The sequence below is a fragment of the Chlorocebus sabaeus genome, chromosome 23 (assembly GCF_047675955.1).
Source record: "Chlorocebus sabaeus isolate Y175 chromosome 23, mChlSab1.0.hap1, whole genome shotgun sequence".
NCBI classification, from domain to species: Eukaryota; Metazoa; Chordata; class Mammalia; order Primates; family Cercopithecidae; genus Chlorocebus; species Chlorocebus sabaeus.
Genome location: NC_132926.1, coordinates 35,878,897 through 35,901,203, shown reverse-complemented (window position 1 = coordinate 35,901,203; position 22,307 = coordinate 35,878,897). Strand labels below are relative to the sequence as shown.

General features: G+C 36.0%; 1 protein-coding gene across 2 annotated transcripts in view; it reads left to right on the top strand.

Moving 5' to 3' along the window:
* Window positions 1–21,612, top strand: part of RBM27 (RNA binding motif protein 27) — an 85,431-nt gene extending 63,819 nt beyond the window's left edge. The window contains exons 15-21 of one of the 2 annotated variants that reach the window (XM_008014847.3): window positions 207–326; window positions 1,754–1,828; window positions 1,967–2,131; window positions 3,477–3,581; window positions 4,018–4,209; window positions 16,727–16,837; window positions 18,336–21,612. In XM_008014847.3, coding sequence (XP_008013038.1) covers window positions 207–326; window positions 1,754–1,828; window positions 1,967–2,131; window positions 3,477–3,581; window positions 4,018–4,209; window positions 16,727–16,837; window positions 18,336–18,419 — 852 coding nt within the window. In that variant the 3' untranslated portion in view covers window positions 18,420–21,612. The remainder of the gene's footprint in view (window positions 1–206; window positions 327–1,753; window positions 1,829–1,966; window positions 2,132–3,476; window positions 3,582–4,017; window positions 4,210–16,726; window positions 16,838–18,335) is intronic. The other variant, XM_008014849.3, reaches the window with a different exon arrangement.
* The last annotated feature ends 695 nt before the right edge of the window (window positions 21,613–22,307 follow it).

Here is a 22,307-nt window from a genome sequence, read left to right as displayed (position 1 = left end):
TTTTAAATGTAGAAAGAAAATTTAAATCCTAAGAAGAGTAGAAATATATGCATCCTTTCTAAAAAATTACTCTAAGCATTTCTAAGATATAATTATATTTGTGTGTGCTTTTTTCTTCTTTAGATATAATTATATTTGTGTGTGCTTTTTTTTTTCTTTAGATATAATTATATTTGTGTGTGCTTTTTTTTTTCTTTATCTTTTAGATATTTTCAACTCCAGGCCATCCGAAACTGATTTACAGCTCCTCAAACTTAAAGACACCTTCAAAGCTCTGTTCAGGGTCTAAATCTCATGATGTTCAAGAAGTGCTTAAAAAAAAACAGGTAACAGTCTTGATTCTTCTTGCCTTACAGAAGAAAAGTTGCATTGAATTGTTAAGTGGTTACATTATCACTTTTAAATCAGTTCATGTCGGTAGGGCATGACATCATAATGCTCATATAGCTTCTCTAATGTACACTTGGAAAAAAAGGGATGGACATACAGAAAAAAATGTTTCACAATTGCCATTCAGAATTTTTTTAAATACACTATTATTCCCTCCGATTCGAGGGTTTATTTTCTTTTTTAAAATTCCTAGGTAGATAATAATTCATATAAAATATAACACTTTTGTAATTATTATCTATATGATTCAGTTCTGAGTTTCATTGTCATCCTATTAAGTTCACATAGGGTTTTCCAAATTAAATAGATATTTATATGTACTATCTCAGTATAATTAGAGATTTAACAGGAGGGTGGGAGGCACAATTTTCCTGGTGAAATCCATAGATTTTACTCTATTATTATTATTATTATTATTATTATTTTTGAGACAGAGCTTCGCTCTTGTTGCCCAGGCTAGAGTGCGATGGCATGGTCTCGGCTCACCGCGGCCTCCGCCTCCCAGGTTCAAGCGATTCTCCTCCCTCAGCCTCCAGAGTAGCTGGGATTACAGGCATGCGCCACCACACCCCAGCTAATTTTGTATTTTTAGTAGAGACAGATTTTCTCCATGTTGGTCAGGCTAGTCTTGAACTCCCGACCTCAGGTGATCCACCTGCCTCGGCCTCCCAAAGTGCTGGGATTATAAGTGTGAGCCACTGTTCCTGGCCTACTCTATCATTTCTAACCTATAGCTGCATGTCATTTTTTTCTTTTTCTTTTCGACAAGGTCTCTGTCGCTCAGGTTGAGTACAGTGGCATGATCATGGCTCACTGCAGCCTTGATGTCCCAGGCTCAAATGATCCTCTCACCTTAGCCTTCTGAGTAGCTGAGTAGGCATGTGCCACCGTGCACCGGCTAATTTTGTTCATTGTTTTGTAGAGACAGGGTCTCATTCTGTTGCTGAGGCTGGACTCAAGCAATCCTCCCACCTCAGCCTCCCAAAGTGCTAGGATTACAGGTTGAGCCACCATGCCTAGCCTCACATTTTTAAACTTTAAACTTCAAAAATAAGGATTTAGCTTATTACATTGGCAAGTGAAAACAACTTTTGTTTTTCTTCATAAGGACATTCAGGTCATTCAAGTCAATAAATCTCATAGAGATAGCTAATTAGGTCCGATATTTTAAATATTTTTTAAGTACAGTTATAAACTCTATTATGTTGAAAGTGTTAGAGAAAATATACTCAAAGGTTTCATCTTTGGTGTCAGCTATTTTTTTATTAGGGGGACAGTCTGTCTCAGGGAGGACCCAGAAAAAATGAGTTGAGAATGGTGGCAAATTATGTTATCTGTATTAATTTCTTTTTCACTTATATAGGAAGCAATGAAGTTACAACAAGATATGAGGAAAAAAAGACAAGAAGTGTTAGAAAAACAAATAGAATGCCAAAAGGTAAAACAAGAACTCATTATTTGCATGCTAGAATTGATGTATAGAATTGATTTTAAAAGTGTTATTCGTGATTTTTAAAGTCGTCTTTATATTAAAGTTTATTAAGCATGGTTTTACTTTTTTCTGTTTATTTCATAGATGTTAATATCCAAGTTAGAAAAAAACAAAAACATGAAACCAGAAGAAAGAGCAAATATAATGAAGACTTTGAAAGAGCTTGGAGAGAAGATCTCACAATTAAAAGATGAATTAAAAACATCTTCTGCAGTCTCCACACCATCTAAAGTGAAGACAAAAACAGAGGTATCTATTTGCATTTTTTTATTTAACATAGGGTTATTGAACATCTGCCATGTGCCTGGCACCTTGAAAGTACAATGGAACCCTTAGGTAGCTAATATCCTAATAGGAATATAGGCAAACAATTATTGTACTTAAATATATCCTGATTATAGTACTTTTTTTTTTTTTTTTTTTAAGGAGACAAGGTCTCACTATATTGCCCAGGCTTGCCTCAGATGCAGTCCTCACACTTTGGCCTCCCAGAGTGCTGGGATTACAGGTGTGAGCCACTGCACCCAGCTGCCACAATTTTTTTTTTAAGTGTTTGTACAGATTCTCTGTACCCTTTTTGGGAAGAGGTTCATAATACCCTGTTTGAACAGAGATGTGTTTTTTAACTGAATATTTTGGTTCCCTACTGAAGATGACACTGTTAGAGTGATGGTAGTGAAAGAGGTATTTCCCATTTCAGCAGTGTTTTTTTAATGCTGTAATAGTATTGTAATAAAACCATCCTTTTAAAAAAGTAGCCTGGCCTATTCATATGAGTAAAAATGTGGCATGTTATTAAAAAGAATAATCAGAAGTTCTAGATCTATTTAAGTCTAATTTTATTAATTTCTATCTGTTTCCTTGCCTGTACTTGGTTTAGACAGTGGTTCCATTATACCACAGTTCTGTGGTGTGATTATAGACAATTCTAGTCCTCTCAGAACTGGTAATAAATTTGTCAGATATGTAGAATGTAAATTGTTATATGCAATATTACATTAAATTTGAAATTATGGTTCTCTATCAGTATAGAAACATAAAATGTTTAAGATTTCTTCTTAAAAGTATAATAAAAATGTTTTTTATTGAATTTTTTTCTAATTAATAGAAAATATATATGCACATTTTAAAAATTAAAGAGGTGAAAAATATCACTGGCAGTCATGTCTCTTAAAGACTGATAAATAATTTGTCTCTAATAAAAAAGAGAATGGCAACAGTTATGGATTCCGATCTGGTAGTAATTATGTAGCTGTTACTTTTGTACTATAAACACGTTTTTACTATATAATTTATTTTGCTCTTTTGTGTTTCATTTGTGATACTTTATTATGTGACCGTTATTCTGAGCTCCCTCATCTCAGGTGTCTGTTCCTAGGATCTGATTTTTAAGCCGTCTAATGCTTACTATTTTTCACTGATACCCATTTACTTTTTACATGTTGACACTACTATATCTGTAAAGTTAGTTTTTTCAAAACACCCATGTTTATTGCATCCTCTCATTCTCTGTGTCATTGTGTAACTATAATGTTCTGGAGAAGATCTTGTAAGTTATCTAAAAAATACCTTTTTATTTTCAATTTTTCCAAAGGCCCAGAAGGAGTTATTAGATACTGAACTGGACCTCCACAAGAGGCTGTCCTCAGGAGAAGACACCACAGAATTACGGAAAAAACTCAGTCAGTTACAGGTTGAGGTGAGATTTAAAAGGAGTTAGTGCCCCACCACATTTAACATCTCAAAAAAGTTTTCCTTTGGCCGGCATGGTGGCTGACACCTGTAATCCCAGCACTTTGGGAGGCTGAGGTGGGTGTATCACCTGAGGTCAAGAGTTTGAGACAAGCCTGACCAACATGGAGAAACCCTGTCTCTACTAAAAATGCAAAATTAGCTGGGTGTGGTGGCGCATGCCTGTAATCCCAGCTACTTGGTATTCGGGAGGCTGAGACAGGAGAATCGTTTGAACCCGGGAGGCAGAGGTTGCAGTGAGCCGAGATCACGCCATCACACTCCAGCCTGGGCAACGAGAGTGAAACTCCATCTCAAAAACTAAAAGAAAAAAAAAGTTTTCCTTTGTTTTTAAGGTTTAGTCTAACAATATATGCTGCATTCTACTTTTTGTTGTTATTCAGGCTGCACGGTTAGGTATTTTACCTGTGGGTCGAGGAAAGACCATGTCCTCTCAAGGTCGAGGAAGAGGCCGAGGGCGTGGAGGAAGAGGAAGGGGCTCACTAAATCACATGGTGGTGGACCATCGCCCCAAAGCACTAACAGTTGGAGGATTCATTGAGGAAGAAAAAGAAGACTTGCTTCAACATTTCTCAGTAAGTTTTTAAAACAGCAAATGCTAACTCTAAAAACACTGTGTTCATCATTTTCCTTGCTGCAGTGTATATAAATGTCAAATGTTTTGTAGGTTAGAAAAATCAGTTGTAAAAAACATGAATACTATCAAATGCCTATTTAATATATTTAAAAGTCAAGAAGCAACTCTTGCTTTTGATTCCATAATACTCCACTTAAGTGCATTTGTAGCGACAAGTTGTTTCAAAGCTCTACTTAATGCTTGTTTTAGGTTTATTACATGGCTTACCAGGTATTTACAGTTAATAGTGAAACAGTCTGGGATAGAGGCAAAATTCAAAGAAAGAATTTATTAGGATAACAGGTATATTTAGTTATATTCTGTATGTAGTGACAACCCCTTACTTTTAGGCAAACATGCAAATAGATTTGCTACAGGCAAATGTCTTTACTGTTTTGGACATATGCAGTGTATATTCTTTCCAGGCACTTGTTCATTCAGTAAATATTTTATTGAGCATTATTTGTGCTAGAACATTTTCATACATGATCGCATTTAATTTTAAATGACTGTATAAATGTGAAATACATGTAAAACGGTATACATGTGAAATCCTATGTGTACAACAGATGTGAACACCACAACTTAAAATGTCAACAGCAATCATATAATTAATAAATCGTGGAACCAAGATAACTAGGTTCCCTATTCCTCAAACAACTCTTTTGAGAGGAAATATTTTTAGCCCTATTAAATGTTAAAGATGGCCCAGGACAGTGGCTCATGCCTGTAATCCCAGCACTTTGGGAGGCTGAGGCAGGTGGATGACCTGAGTCAGTCAGGAGTTTGAGACCAGCCTGGTCAACATGATGAAACCCCATCTCTACTAAAAATACAAAAATTAGCTGTGTGTGGTGGTATGCACCTGTAATCCCAGCTACTTGGGAAGCTGAGGGAGAAGAATTGCTTGAACTCGGGAGGCAGAGGTTGCAGTGAGCTGAGAGAGTGCCATTGCACTCCAGCCTGGGCCACAATAGCGAAACTCCATCTCAAAGAGAAAACAAAAAATATTAAAGATAGTGAGGGAAATCATAAAGAGCAAGGCTTCACTTCAAGTGTTTTTATTAGTTTGATGCCCATTAACCTTGTTTCACCCTGATTCTTGGGGAAGACAGGCTGTTATGAAAAGGACATTCCACATTTGAATGTCCTCTGGGTTATGAATGGTTCACTCTTGACCCAGTTCTTTCCCTGGTGTAACCCTTATTTGCCGTTTTTGTAAAGTGGGAGGATAGCTCTAAGTGACTTCTTGAGGAGTAAAGAGGATGGCGGAGCACTATACAAGTGCAGGGTATTTTTGTGAAGGCTGCCCAAATGTTGATTTTTGTCTTTTAAGTTTTAGTTTATAAAATTAAAATCTCCTTGCCAAATAAATTGGTCATGTAGAACGAATACCAGTTCTGGTGAGGTGATATTGGATTATGTGAAGCAGAATTTCTACAAATTTGACTCATTGCAGAAAGTTTCAGTTACAAAAAATAGTTAATCTTACTAGGAAGACAGCTACATGTTCATTCCTGTGGTCACTGGAGACTATATGTAGATGTTTAAAATTTAACCCAGAAGTCATGCTCAAATGGATCTCTTTCCTTCTGAAAAGCAGAACCATTCTAAAGCATCTAATAATAACCAATTTTTATGTACATGTACCTGACAAGTCTGCAGTGTGGCATTCAGTTGGCAGATGTGGTTATGTCTTGACACTTAGGAGAAGAGCAAGCAAAGCTAAGGCAGATGAGGTAACTTAGGAACAAAACACTTCCTTTGGTTTGGATGGCTCTTTTGTTTTCTTGTTTGATAGCGTGCTATCAGATAGGGTCTTGAGTACGAGGAGCACGCTTCCCTAATAACTACTTGGGCAATATAGTATGCTTTCTTTGAAATACAGAAATACATATGCTTAGGCATTATTGTGAATAGAGTTAGCAAACATAAAAGGAAAATGTTCTTCAGGTCTTTTGTATCTCACAGAGACCAAGGTAAAATCTGTATTTTCAATATTCTATTCTTAATGATTATGAAAGGATCATGGGTGAGCCGTATCTATATGAAAAAATGATGGATGGATTTTAATGAATTTATTCGGAATCGAATTCTGGAGTCCTTCAGAGTTTGCTCTTCAATAGTCTAAGAACTTACCATAAGTGGGTTATGGTTGTATGCAAATGGCAGCTATAAATATGCTCATTATAGTGCATGTAATAGTGAAAAATGATAACCGTGTAAATGTTTGACAGTGTTTTGCTGCCTTTAAAAAGTATTTATTTATTTATTTTTTGAGACAGAGTTTTGCTCTTGTTGCCCAGGCTGGAGTGCAATGGCGCAATCTTGGCTCATTGCAACCTCCACCTCCTGGGTTCAAGCGATTCTCCTGCCTTAGCCTCCTGAGTAGCTGGGATTACAGGTATTAGTCATCACACCGGGCTAATTTTTGTATTTTTAGTGGTAGTAGTATTAGCACTTCTCTATTTTCCATAGTTCCTGAGGAACACATACACTCCTTTTTTTTTTTTTAATAGGTAGTTATCTTTTTTTTTTTTTTTTTTTTTTTTTTGTGACAGTCTCCATCTGTCACCCAGACTGGAGTGTAGTGGCACGGTCTTAGCTCACTGCAAACCACTGCCTCCTGGGTTCAAGCAATTCTCATGCCTCAGCCTCCTGAGTAGCCGAGACTATAGGCATGCATGACCACACCCAGCTAATTTTTCTGTATTTTTACTAGAGATGGGGTTTTGCCATGTTGGCCAGGCTGGTCTCAAACTCCTGGCCTCCAGTGATCTGCCCGCTGGCCACCTTGGCCTCCCAAAGTGCTGGGATTACAGGTATGAGCCACTGTGCCCGGCCAACGCAAACTACTTTTAAAAGCAGACTTTTTACTTCACGTTCACTTTTGGGATGAAGCATCAGTGTTTTATGTTGTGTATTTTAAAACCAAATTTGAGGATATTGGTTGATCTTGATCTTTTTGGTCCCAGGTACATACATGAAAGGTATATATAGATTAAAGCATATACAAATTTAAAATACATAGAATATTTAATTTATAGTGCAGGTTATATATATAACAGCATAAAAACATACATTAATATATAAATATATTAATAATATGTATCAGAGATCAGCACACTTCTTCTCTGAAGGACTAGATAGTAAATACATTGTCTTCTCTTTTTCACCTGCTCTTCCCTCTCTTCCTCTTTCATTTCTAGTTCTTTTTCTTTTTTTTTTCTTCTTTGTACTCCAGTGGATGAACATTTTTTTCTTTTAATAACCTTTTCAAAAATGTAAAAACCATTCTTAGCTCCTAGGTCATTAAAAACAGCGTGCTGGGCTACATTTATCCTGAGGGCTGTATTATGCAGACCCCTAGTATGTTCTTATATTACTTTATATATCAAATATTTAAGTTAAACATAATTAATTGAAATATATAAATATAATTTTATATATTTTAAAGATCAAAATCAGCGAATCCAGAAAGAACTTTCTAGTTTTTTTTTTTTTTTTTTTTTTTTTTTGAGAGGAAGTCTTGCTCTGTCGCCCAGGTTGGAGTGCAGTGGTGTGATCTCGACTCCCTGCAATCTCCACCTCCTGGGTTCAAGTGATTCACCTGCCTCAGTCTCTACAGTAGTTGGGATTACAGGCGTGTATACCTCCTGGCTAATTTTTTTTGTATTTTTTAGTAGAGACGGGTTTCACCATGTTGGCCAACCTGGTCTGAAACTACTGACCTCAGGCGATCCGCTGCCTCAGCCTCCCAAAGTGTGAGGATTACAGGCATGAGCCACTGTGCCTGGCCCAGAAAGAATTGTTTAATAGAAGAATCTTTATTTATATATCTTTTTTTCACAGAAATCTTAAGATTTTTAATATCTTAATGAAGTTAATGTTAAATATTTATAATTGAAGTTTAATTCAGAAGTTGAAAATTTTAACAGCCTTGCCAAGGGCACAGATGGGACAAAAACTAAAGTACATTCCTTCATCCCTGTTGAAGGGAGGTTCGGCTAGATACAAAAGGAAAAGTTATTTTCTCTACATATTTGGAATATATAGACTGTACTTTGATATTTTTCAAGTAGTATGGCTCATTTAACTAAGAATTTTGAATTTTTCCTTCTTTTGAAGAAGTCTAAAGTTAGGTTTTAGGATTGATCAATTCAGAAATTCAGCTGCTCAGATTTACATATTTCTCTTCTTCTATCCTACCATGTTGCCTTTTATTAGGCTTTTTTCCTCTTGCCTTGACCTCCCAAAGTGTTGGGATTACAAACGTGAGCCACTGCACCTGGCCAGTTTTTTTCTCTTTTTTTAAATTCCTGTTTTTACTGTTACTTCTTGATTTTTAAATTTTAAGCATTATATATTGACTTCCCATTAGTCTTTCTGCTTCCCACCGCTCCATTTTTTTTGACCTTGTTGTGTTTTATTTTTTTCTTACAAATTTATACCTTAAAAAAATAAATTATTCTACTGTCATTTCAGTGGGGGTCTGGGGAAGGGTATGAAATTGCATACCACAGATGGTCAGTTCCCCATCTTTAGCCAGAAGTCCCTTTGAGTCTTAAGAAAGAGGTTTATCTCTAAAGTACTGTTTAGAACCTGTGCTCCCACAATATTTATATAATTTGTTATAATTTTTATGTTCTTACTGGATAAAACCTCTAATTTCTCACTCCTGCCTTTCCTGAAACTTCATATAAGGCAACTGAGTATTTCTGCTATAATTACTAAAGACTTCGCACATAGTTAGCTTTTCCCCACAGCCTCTCTAGACAGGGATTTTCCCCCACCTTCCAAGTATATGAAAAATATATTTGAGAATGTTACTATACATGGAAATGATACCTTATAGTTAGGCAAATAGTTTTCTTTTGTGCTTTCCACAACAAAAATTAGCCTTTTCTTTGTATTTAACATGTGGAGAAAGTTTTTTAGATAGTGCTTCATTGATTGCCCTTCATCAGACCTTGTTAAAAGAGTAATGTAGGCCTGGCATGGTGGCACCTGCCTGTAATCCCAGCACTTTGGGAGGCTGAGGTGGGAGGATTGCTTGAGCCCAGAAGTTCAACACCAACCTGGGCATCATAGTGAGACCCTATCTTTACAAAACAACTTAAAAATTAAAAGATAATATAGGTGATTTGTGAGCTATGACCATTTACTGTTGTTATCTGTCACAAGTGATCAGGAGTTTACCTTTTCTGCACGCTTTACTGTGATCAGGATTCTTCAGGTGAAAATATAATTTTCGTAGCTAGTTCTAGGAGTGAAATATGGCAATAGTAATTCTATGACCCACAAAGACATTGAAACTCTAAACTGCCTTAATTTTTTTCTCTTAATTTTGAAAATTTCTTTACAAAGATAATGCTTTTAAAACATTCAAACAATACAGATTATAAAGGAGAAGGCACAACAAATTTGAAATCTTATCAATTACATTTTTATGAACATCTTTCTAGCACCTGTATCTGTCATACGTATACATACTACCTATGCTGTTTTGGAGTTTGTTTTTTCATCCGTAGTGTATCATGGAGAATTGGTTCATGTTTATGAATATAGGTATACATTTTTCTTATTTAAAGGCATTCTATTGTAAGAATATGCCATAATTTTTATGTACAACTCCCTATTGATGAATTAAGTAGGTTGTTTACTATTTCACTGTTATGAACAATGTTATATACATCGTGTTAGATTTGGCATATTTACTGGGATAATTTTTCTTTTTTTTTTTTGAGACGGAGTCTTGCTCTGTCGCCCAGGCTGGAGTGCAGTGGCATGATCTCGGCTCACTGCAACCTCCGCCTCCCGGGTTCACGCCATTCTCCTGCCTCACTCTCCTGAGTAGCTGGGACTACAGTTGCCCGCCACCACCGCTGGCTAATTTTTTGTATATTTAGTAGAGACAGGGTTTCACCGTGTTAGCCAGGATGATCTCGATCTCCTGACCTCGTGATCCGCCCACCTCAGCCTCCCTAAGTGTTGGGATCACAGGCGTGAGGCACCATGCCTGGCCGATAATTTTTCATTATGTGGGACAGTGCTGCACATTGTAAAACTTATGGCACCCCTGGCTACCACCTATTAATTGCCAATAAGTGCTTCTCAGTCACTGTGACTACCAAAATACCTGCTCGAGTGATGTCTCCAATTGAGAACCACTGCTTTAGGTAGATTCCTAGGAAGGAGATAACTGGATCAAAGGCAGGGATTGAAATTTTGGTATAGCTCGCCAAATAACCCTTCAGACTGTTGTACTAATTTATACTTGTAGTGACATTGGATGAGAGTACCTGTTTGCTCTCCCTCATATGGACTTGAAGTTTTTTTTTTTATCTGCCAGTCAGTTGATTGTTATATGATGACTAGCATAGATTGGGCGTCGATTTCTAATCTGGGAAATGGCTGGACTAGATGAATTTCTCTTAGAGCAGCTTCCACCAAGAACTCTAATATGCATATAATTTTTAATTTATGGTATATATAGTTGATCTCATATTCACATATATATATTTTTATTTGAATTATTTCCTTGGCCAACACACATAAACAAAATGAAAAAGGAGTAAAAGTGTATACAATGAAAAATAAGATTCCCTTCTACCTCCAGTCACTCAATTTCACTCCCTGTAGACAATTATTGTTACCAGTTTCTCATATATCTGCTTAAAGATACTCTCTCTATATATATATATTATTTGTTCTCTCTTTTATAAAAATGGTAGCATGTTATACAACACCCTTTTGCCATATGTACTTTTTACTTCATATATATTAGACTGCTAGATTGTTCTATGCTAGTGCATGTGGTGTTGCCTCATTCTTTTTAATGACTGCGTGGTATTTCATCGCACAGATGTATTGTACTACATTTGAACTGCCCTATATTGATGGACATCCCATTTTTTCCCAATATTTTATCATTTTAAACCATATTTAGATGTATATATGAGAGAATATATATGTATGTGTAGAACAATTAGGTACTTTAATAAGTAACAGATATGTGAAGAGATTAATCCTAGATTTTTTAAAAAAGTACTTTTTAGGGCTGGGTGCGGTGGCTCATGCCTGTAATCCCAGCACTTTGGGAGGCCGAGGTGGGTAGATCACGAGGTGAGGAGATTGAGACCATCCTGGCTAACACAGTGGAGCCCCGTCTCTACTAAGAATACAAAAAATTAGCCAGGCATGGTGGCATGCGCCTGTAGTCCCAGCTACTCAGGAGGCTGAGGCAGGAGAATCGCTTAAACCTGGGAGGTGGAAGTTGTAGTGAGCTGAGATGGCGCCACTGCACTCCAGCCTGGGAGACAGAGCGAGACTCTGTCTCAAAAAAAAAAAAAAAAAAAAAAAAACCTTATAAAAATATAATATATGCAGATGGTTAAAAGGATGACTAGGGCTGGGTATGGTCTCATGCCTATAATCACAGCACTTTGGGAGGCCGAGGCAGGTGGATCACATTACCTCAGGAGTTCGAGACCAACTTGAACAACATGGCAAAACCCTGTCTCTACAAAAAATACAAAAATTAGCCGGATGTGGTGGCATCTGCCTGTAGTCACAGCTACTCGGGAGGCTGAGGCACGAGAATTGCTTGAGCCCGGGAGGTGGAGGTTGGAGTGAACCCAGATTGCACCACTGCACTCCAGCCTGGGCAATGGAGCAAGACTCTGTCTCCCAAAAAAAAAAAAAAAAAAAAAAAAGTATGACTAATAAAACTAAAATCTCCCTTTTATTCATCTTTGTCCATTCTTAAAAGATAGTCACTCTTAGGTATCTTTATAGAAAAATACTATGTATGTAAGAATACATATATAAAGCTTCTTACTTTAAAAACATTTACCAAAATGTGATCATATTATAAATACAGGGCTGCGTTCCAAACCTTGCCTTTTTCACATAAAAATCTTAGCTATCTGATATTTCTTTAATTTTTTTTTTTTTTTTGGAGACAGTGTCTCAAGTCACGTGTCACCCAGGCCGGAGTGCAGTGGTGCAATCTCAACTCACTGCATCCTCCACCTCCCAGGTTCAGGGATTCTCCTGTCTTTGCCTCCTGAGTAGCTGGGGTTATAGGCGTGCGCCACCACGCCCGGCTAATTTTTGTGTTTTTAGTAGAGATGAGGTTTCACCATGTTGGCCAGGCTGGTCTCAAACTCCTGAACTCAGGTGATCTACCTGCCTCAGCCTCAAAGGGCTGGGATTATAGGCATAAGCCACCGCAGCCAGCCTATTTCCTTAAAATTTTTAAAGGTTATACCTATAGTCACCTAAAAAAGTTTATAAAAATCAACTAAACTGATCATAAACATACAGTTCAGTGATTTATCAGAAGACAAATACCTAATATACTTATTCCTCAGGTCAAGAAATAGAACATTTCCAATACTCCAATCCCCTTTGTTGCTTCTCCCAGCCTCTATCTACCTTCTCTCCTTCTCAGAGCAGTAACCGTTAGCCTTACTTTATGATGAACACTTTGCTTTCTTTATACAGTCAATCCTTATTATTTTCAGATTCCATATTTGCCAGTTCATCTACTCGCTGAAATTTATTTGTAACCCCAAAATCAATACTTCTGCTTTCGTGGTCGTTCTCAGACATACACACAGTTGCCAGTCCCCTCATGTGCCCGTTTTCAGCTGAGATAGAAATAAGGTGGTGCTATGCCTTCTTGTTTAAGCTTTTATACTGTAAACAAATGCCCCTTTTGCAGTCTATTTATTTTATTATTCATTTATTTTTTTTTTTTTGAGACAGAGTGTCGCTCTGTCTCCCAGGCTGGAGTGCAGTGGTGCGATCTTGGCTCACTGCAACCTTCGTCTCCCAGGTTCAAGTGATTCTCCTGCCTCAGCCTCCCTAGTAGCTGGGATTACAGGCGCCCACCACCACACTAATTTTTGTATTTTTTAGCAGAGACGAGGTTTCACATGTTGGCTAGGCTGGTCTCAAACTCCTGACATCAACCTCCTAAAGTGCTAGGATGACAGACATGAGCCACCATGCCTGGCCTTTGCAGTCTATTTAGTGCCACATTTTTCTCAGTTTTTTTGTTTTCTTGGTGATTACACTGTTTTATTTTAAATGGCCCTGAATGTAGTTCTAAAGTCCTGTCTAGTGTTCCTAAGTGCAAGGCTGTGATATGCCTTACAAAGATACATGTGTTAGTTAAGCTTTGTTCAGGCATAAGTCAGTGCTTTTGGCCATGAGTTCAATGTTAATGAATCAGTAATATATATTAAATAAGATGTCTGTCAACAGAAACACATAAAACCAAAGTATGTGTTGATAAGCTGACAAAAATGTTGTGACCCTCTAAAGCAGGGGTGTCCAGTCTTTTGGCTTCCCTGGGCCACATTGGAAGAACAAGAATTGTCTTGGGTCACACATAAAATACACTAACACTAATGATAACTGATGAGCGGAAAAAAGTAAAAATCTCGTAGTGTTTTAAGAAAGTTTACGCAATTTGTGTTGGGCTGCATTCAAAGCCATCTTGGGCCTCAGGTTGGACAAGGTTGCTCTAGAGGCTCGTAAGAATCTAATTCTATTTCCCCTATGATTAGTGGCTCAGTATTTGCCAATTAAATGTTTGCATCAACTTTTTAGAACGTAACTACTACACGTAATGAGAATTGACCGTAGTTTTATCACCTAAATGAGCATTCCTAAATATTACAGTAGTATTCTGCCTGTTTTTAAAATGTTATATAAATGGAATCACATAGTGTGTATTCTTTTGTGCTTGGCTTCTTCTGTTTAATGTTTGTGAGACTCATTCATGTTTTTACATGTAACATTAATTTGCCATTTTTATTACTATATAATAGTTGCATCAATATACCACCGTTTATTTTTCATCCTCTTTTTTTTTTTGAGATGGAGCCTCACTCTGTTGCCCAGGCTGGATCGCAGTGGCGCGATCTCAGCTCACGGCAACCTCTGCCTCCTGGGTTCAAGTGATTCTCCTGCCTCAGCCTCATGAGTAGCTGGGATTATGGGCATGCACCCCTACACTTGGCTAATTTTTGTATTTTTAGTAGAGATGGGGTTTCTCCATGTTGGCCAGGCTGGTCTTGAACTCCTGACCTCAGGTGATCCGCCTACCTCGGCTTCCCAAAGTGTTAGGGCTACAGGTGCCAGCTGCCGTGCCCAGCCTCATCCTCTTATTGATGGATATTTGGGTTATTTCTACTTTGTGGCTTTTGTAAGCAGTGTTGCTATCTTATACATGTTTTTAACTACACATGTACACACATTTCTCTTGGATATACAGTTGGACCTTCATATGTGTGGGTTTCACCTCCATGGATTAAACCAATTTTGGATCAAAAATATTAGGAAAAAAATGGTTGCATCTGTACTGAGCATGTATATTTTTTGTCATTATTCCCTAAACAATATAGTATAACAACTATTTACATAGCATTTACATTGTATTAGGTATTATAAGTAATCTAGAGAGGATTCAAAGTATATGGGAGAATGTGTGTAGGTTATATGCTAATACTACACTATTTTATGTAAATGACTTGAGCATTCATGGATTTTGGTATTCACAGAGAGTCCTGGAACCAGTCCCCCAGAAACACTAAGTGATGACTATATGTGGAATTGTGGAGTGAACCCCATCAGTTTTAGATTCTTACCAGTTTAGAATCAGTTTGAGATTCTCACCATTTGTGTATGAGAATTTCTAACTTGGTAGCGTCTTATCTTTATTCTAATTGCTGATTTGATTTGTTAAGTTAGATAGTAGAAATTTTTCTTAATTTCAGACTGCATATACATTTCTGGTTCTTCCTTTAATAATGTGTATGCAATACATTTAATGCCTTATTCCTTTTGGAGGACAGAGCTCTTATCCTCTTTGGGGAGCTACACGGTTATTACAGATTTAAAAATCTTTATTACTTTTTCTGATTATAAAAGTAATATATTTTTATTTGGAAATTCAAATAATATAGAAATGAACAAAACAAGCAGGGAAAGCCTCTCTGTAATTGGGCTGTGTGTTAAAGGATAGAGGAAGAGTAAAGGATCTCTATTACATACATTACCTGATTTTTAAAAGATGGTAAATATAGACCAGGTGCTGTGGCTCATGCCTGTAATCCCAACACTCTGGGAGGCTGAGGTGGGAGAATTGCTTGAGCCTAAGAGTTTGAGACCCGCCTGGGCAACATAGGGAGACCCCGTCTATAAAACTAAAAAAATTAGCCAGGTGAGGTGATGCATGCCTGTGGTCTCAGCTACTTGGGAGGCTGAAGTGGGAGGATCACGTGGACTCAGGGAGTCAAGGCTGCAGTGAGTGTGATCTTCCCACTGTACTCCAGCCTGGGAATCAGAGCAAGACTCTGTCTCAAAAAGAAAAGAAAAGGTACATATATATATTTGGTAGGGCTATTTCGATACATCAGTTTGGTATGTCCCATGAGTCATAATGTTTTGTGTTAGGTTATAAGCATTGAGACCCTGCAAGGAATGGTGGGAATTTTTCTCTTAGAACACAGGATGAAGTCTGTGCAAGCAGTAATGGATTTATGAGTCTGCCCTAATGTACATTCACACCATGCTATGCTCCAAGTGTTTCATGGAAACATTTGGCAAATGCTTCAAGAGGTTTAACAATGATTTTTGCTAGATAAACTAGAATGAAAGCCCAAATAAAAAAGAATCTCTTCTGTTATGTTTTTCAGAACCCTCAGTTCTATAAATGAGGACCTTTGATAGGAAAGCTTTAGGGATGGCTAAGCTTTTACTTTTTTGAAACTTTGGATCCCTGTTCCCTTGTCTGTGTTGCTTTGTCTTTAAAATTTGCTTTCCCTTATTGGAATTTGCTGGGGAGAAAAAAATGTTTAAAAATTGGTACCAAGTAACACATTTGAAACGGAGCAGTTTTATGAGTTAGGATATTATTAGGTGTATTTAATGTTTACTGAATGCATAGATGAGCTGGGAGATGCTTATTAATGTATAGCATTTCAGAATTGGAAATAGGGAGAACTTTATCAAACATAGGTGGGGCTGTAAGAGATGCAGTGAGATGAATAAGCAGATGATTTACCTTTAAAAAAATTACTTATTTCTAAGGTTTGAGTCTATGTATGTAGATATCAAAGCCAAAAGTCAATACATGTATTAAGAATATTTCTTGTCCTCATCATGACTTCTGTAAGTAGAGCAACTGTACTTAGAAAAAAAGGTATTACTTCAACCAAGACAGATGCTAACATGTACCTAACACAGATATTAACCATGGGTTATCCTAGGCAAACCAGAATATATAGTTGCTCTAATTAAAAGGGACTTTATTTTGTTTTTTAGCTCTCATTGGAGATTGTAGAGCCACCTTAACAGATTTCTCCCCTGCCCTATATTATACTTTTTAAATAACACAGAATTTGCAAAAATCATTAGTAATTGGAGTACAAACTTGTATGTTCTTCTAATATATATTTTAGGCTGCAAACCAAGGGCCAAAATTTAAAGACCGTCGGCTACAGATATCATGGCACAAGCCCAAGGTACCATCTATATCCACTGAGACTGAAGAAGAAGAAGTCAAGGAGGAGGTAAATTTAATGGTTGGAAATAAGAGTTGAATTAGATCACTTTTCAATTGTGTATTTTTTATGATATTAAATAGTATAAATTTAAAAATAAATACTGGGTTAAGACCAGTTTAGATGTTTATTAGAGAATTAAAACAGGTCTAGAGACATAAAAAGCTGTCTTGGGGATTATTTTCTTCAGGTATAGGAAAGACTGTTCTTTTTTATTTACATTTATATTGGATTCATTTGGGCTTTAGAAATTTTTATTCTGATGAATAAAGTCAGAGATTACATAAACAAATTAAGCTTTAATTCGTTGGTTTCCCTTTTTTTTATTCAAGTTCCATAGTAATAGATTTGAGTTTCTTATTTTCCTTCTGTGTACAATTAGTTAAAATGAGTGTGCAGAAATTGAACATAGAGGAAAGAATTGGAAAACTAAAGACCTCAATAACAGAAGTACTGAATAGTCAACTTCTTAAAATATATGAGAATTTATTTTGCTTTTTTACTTCTGTTATTTATCATTCGTTTATTTAGTGAACACTTAGGCTACATTGCGAGGTTTTCCTGATTTATATGACAATCTTGGTTTTAAAAGATGCCTAGCATTTATAGTTTGATCAAGTGTCTTCTCACTATATGGGTAATTTTACACAGCAAAAACAGAAATTTCCCCAGATTAAAAGAAAAAAAAAAAGTCATGATATTTGGGTAGTGTTTGCAGATACATCTACTTTGTCTAAGATTTTAGATTTTTATGTAAGATTTGGAATATCAGTGTCATGGGGAAGCTAGTATATTCACCTCTCACAAACGATTGGATTGATATAAAAACAAAGATTTAGGTGTTTGGTCATTTATTTTCCTAATTTTTTTTTTTTTTTCTGTCAAGCTGTTCTTTATTTCAGGGAGGGCAGGGGAGGAGGCTCAGTCTTTCTTGGCGGCAGCTTTCCTCAGGGCGGCCAATACGTGCTCAGCTCCTCCCACTTCCTCTTGGCGCAGATGTGTGTCCCCACCCTTTTCTTGATACGTTTGAGGGCCCGTTTGTCCTTGGAGACCTTCAGTAACTCCATGGCACGCCACTCGTATGGGGCAAAGCCGCACCCATCCCGAATCATGTCCCGCACGAACTTGGTGTGTTTTGTCAGATGCCCGCGGCGGCCTATTTTCCTAATTTTTAATAGAATAAAATTAATTTTAATTTATCAGAAATGTATCTCATAGTCTTTAATTTTCTGTACTAAATGTCCATATTATTTTCCTGATGATGTTAGAGTAGAAATCTCCTATTAAAAGTAGCAAAATTAGCAGGGGAGAAGAATTTATATTCATTTACAAAAATATTTTTGGGTTTTTTTTTTTTTCTTTCTTTGCCCTGAAAGATACTCCTGCATGCATCCCTTATGAAATCTAGCCTGGGCTTTATATACTACTCTGTTTGTCCTTTGGCCTAAAAAGTATTTTACTTACCATTCTTGTGCCACTAAACAGATTTTAACCTCTCTTTCTTCAGGAAACAGAAACCTCAGATTTGTTTTTGCCTGATGATGATGATGAAGATGAAGATGAATATGAGTCTCGCTCATGGCGAAGATGAAATCTGATGCTAGCTGTATAATTTTTAGGAATATTGTTTAGAAGAACAACTTTTAAAAATTATTTAAAAGAAGTCAATGAGCCAAAAAAATTTTTTTTATTTTTCTTTTCAACACAGTAGGTTCGAGAACAGCAAGTTTGCTATTTAAACACATCTCATAACTGTACATGATATTAAAGCACCAAAGGCCTAGTGACTTTTACACAGTTGTGAAGATCCACAGCAATGACATGGATAATCTCTAGAGCCTTATTTTCCACACCACCTTTTTTTTGTTGCTATTGGTGTTGGATTATGATGTAAATGACAGGGTGTTCAGAAATTTTATTTTGGATTATAATCTACTGATAAAGTTTAATTAAATGTCAAAATCACCTGTAATCTTTTAACTCTCAGTTATTATGGATGGGTCATCAGACAGTAGGAAATATTTGTAATTAAAATACCCTTTTGCTTTCAAGAGTGGTCTTGGAAGAAAAATATGTTTATTTTAATTTTTTTTTTTTACTTTGGAGGAGCCCAATTTGTATTCAGTCTAAATTTGTTTTTCATGGTTTTTATGTGTGGTAGTACTATTTCAGTGAAAATCACAACAAACTGTGTGTTCTTAAATGCTACAGCAATGGTAGCTAGCTCTATAGTATTTCCATTCTCTTGTCATATGAACTCCTGGACTTTTCCGGCTACTGATTCTTAGTTTGCTTTGATATTTAGTGAGCGCTGGTTTGGCTGGTCTTTTTAAAAATTTTTATAACTCAGAATGTAAAAGGCTTTCACCTATTGCCCCTTTCTCATCCCCCTTTTCTTCCTCTTGCCTTTCTATTAATAGGCCTGACTTACGTCATCATTGATATAAGTGGTTCATTTGGGCAACCGCAGGCAGTCTCCAATAAAAGGTTCAAACCAGCACCTGGATAAATAAGTGATGTTTTGATGAGAATGATGAAAGGATTTTGGGGAGAAGAGAATCACCAGCTTTTTTTTTTTCTCCCTCTTTTGAAGCTTCAGTTCAGTTATAGTTACACAGAAGGATTTTAAAATGTCTGAAATTCTTTTCCTAAATTTAAACCATGATAGTGAGGTGACTGGGGGTGGGAGGTGGGTGGGAGGGGGTTGAGGGCTGAGTATGCTAGTAATAAATGGGAGTCATATATGACTTTGATCAGATGACCTTATTTTTTCATAATTTTGTAGTTTGTTGCTATCCATGAACATATGCATCCCTCAGTAGAGTTTCCTGTGTGCATTTTTACTGTACACTGTATAGAGTAGAGTATCTGTTAAGTAAAATATATATGTAAATTTATGTCCTCGTGTTCTGAATGTTAGATGGAAAAGCAGAGGAGCAACACTACACTGTACTGACACCTGGGAAAATAAAATGATTAATGTACATAGGCCATCACTTTTTCAAGGATATACACATCTTTGTTTTTATATATGTGTCGTATGAAAAATTGAAACCTCCTGTTGGCTCCAAAAGGTTCTTGGTGACCACTATGTCAAGGATTTTGTTTGCTGAGGTAAAGACTATTTCTCAAAATAGAAACTATTCACTCAAGAACTTAAAACCATCAGGATTCTAGATTTACTTAGCTATAAGAAGTTAAATCCCATGTTCTGCTAATCTTTATTCTTCTACATGTTTTCCTGGGCTGATGTGTCAAACCAGGGTCCTTTTTAAGTTGATATAATTTTCTTTCATAATAATAAGGACTTCCTCTTTCTAGGTTATTGTTATATTTCTAGTAACACTGAAGGTAAAATAAGCTTATAAAAGAAGGAAAACATTAGAATGGTGTATCTAGAGTACACAATCTTGCTCCTTACTCCTCCATCATCTCTAATGAAATTTTTCTTGATGTCTGTGGCTCAGTCGGTATATATTTTGAAAGATTCATTGTGGTGAATATTTTGAGTCCTGACAGTTTAATCGTGATAGAGGGAACAAAGGATTTATATATTTTTTGTACAAAGTTTTTTCTTAAACTGTATAATTTTGTAAATAATTTGTTTGGGTGTTTTTTTTTTTTTTTTTCTTTTTGTGTACTAAAACTACCAGCGTATAGATTTCAATAAGAATTGTTGTATTTTTGTATTTGGAAACTGAAAATTACAGTAAATAAATGGAACTGTAAGAAAAATTTCAGTAGATTGACAGTTCAACAGAATGAGATTCCTTTTCATATGATTTTTTTGATCTCAAAATGAACATCTTATCAGTAAAAAGTTGAAAATTTGACTTTTTAGTATTGGGGGCAGAGGATAAAAAGAGATGTGTTAAAGTGAAAAACAGTTTTTTCAGTAAGATTTGAGGCCCTTTCTATAAAAGTTTCCAGTACACCTTAAACAGGACTAAAAATACTTTAAAAGTATGCTTTCAAAGAATTTTAAAACATGTTTGACTCAAAGATGAATTTAAAGTGAGTTAATTATAATATTGGAACACTTAAGGTTAGTGTAAAATAGTTTATTTATATCCCCTGCCCCCTTTGGGATATTTTACTTCCACCATCGGATCTTCAGCTGTTAGAATTTCACTTAAAAGTGAATAACTGCCATACATGTTTTCTTGGCATCTTTATTTACAGAAATAACATACAGCATCTAAGGCAAATTCTGTTCCTCTTAATGTGTATGACATCATTTATATGTAGCAATAATAGCCACCAGTTGATTAGGTCAGCCTGATACACTACCGGATTACTGTCCAAGATAAAAAGGTAACCCCAAGTATTGCAAAATTTCCCTCAATTTCATTGTATAACATTGAAGAAATATTGTTACCAGCTAAGATGATAAATTGGAAAGCAGTCCTGTTAAGGTGAAAAGGGTCCTTGGTGATGAGTCATTTTTTCCAAAAAAGAAAAAAATCATGTGAAAAGGAATAGTGGTTCCTCTTGATGTATAGTATGCCTGTATTATAGTTTTTACAAAATTGTGATCTTGTGTAATAGTATAATAGGAGATATTGTTGAATTTCTAACTGTTTATACATTTAAATTCATATATGTAATGTTTGTTTTATCAATTACAATCTGAATTTCTAAGAAGCATGTTGACTTTTGCAATAAAGATGCAATATGGAATGGTTCACAATTGGAAAAAAAAGAAAAAAAGATGAAAGTATTACAAATTTAAAAGAATTTGGAAAATTTATGAACCATTCCAAAAATTATAACAATCACCAAAAGAGCTGTAATTCTGGCTTGTTCTGGAAAGAAAGAAAATGTGTGTGTATGCTTGCTTGTGAGAGTGGGTGAGTAGTGGCCATGTATGTGTGTTTTATGTTGTGTTCATAAACGAGAGAATGTCATTCAATATGAAGTTGGGTTTGAAGTCACTGGCTATTAAATATTAAGTAGGATAACTTTCTCAACAGAGTAACCTGGAGAATGAAAGAGAAGGTATTAAAATGCTACTTGTAAGTAACCTTTGATAGCCACATTATTTTGTTCATGGATGGTTCTTAGGTATCCCAGATAAAAAGCACAAAACAGTTTCATGAAAGCAATTATTTTAATGTTGTCTTGAGGATATTCATTATGCCTGCCAATTGTAGGAGGGACATTTTCCTTAAGTAGAATAGGGAGAAAGGAAAAAACACCTACAAGAGATGATTTAAAGATAAATCAGTTCTGAATGTGACGAAGATTTGTAAGGGACAAACAGGAGTGGGTAGTGATCTTATGTACTAAGGACTGGGTGGTGATGAGAAAGAGAAGGGAAGTGTATCACTTTGTTTTACCATTTTAAAAAATGCTATTATAAAATTCCCCTTCCAATGATTATGCATTGTTTAAGAAGGAGCATTCTTTAAATTTCAGCTTATACAAGAAAATACTCAACGAGAGTAAAGTTTGTTTTCATTCTTTTCAAATAAAATTT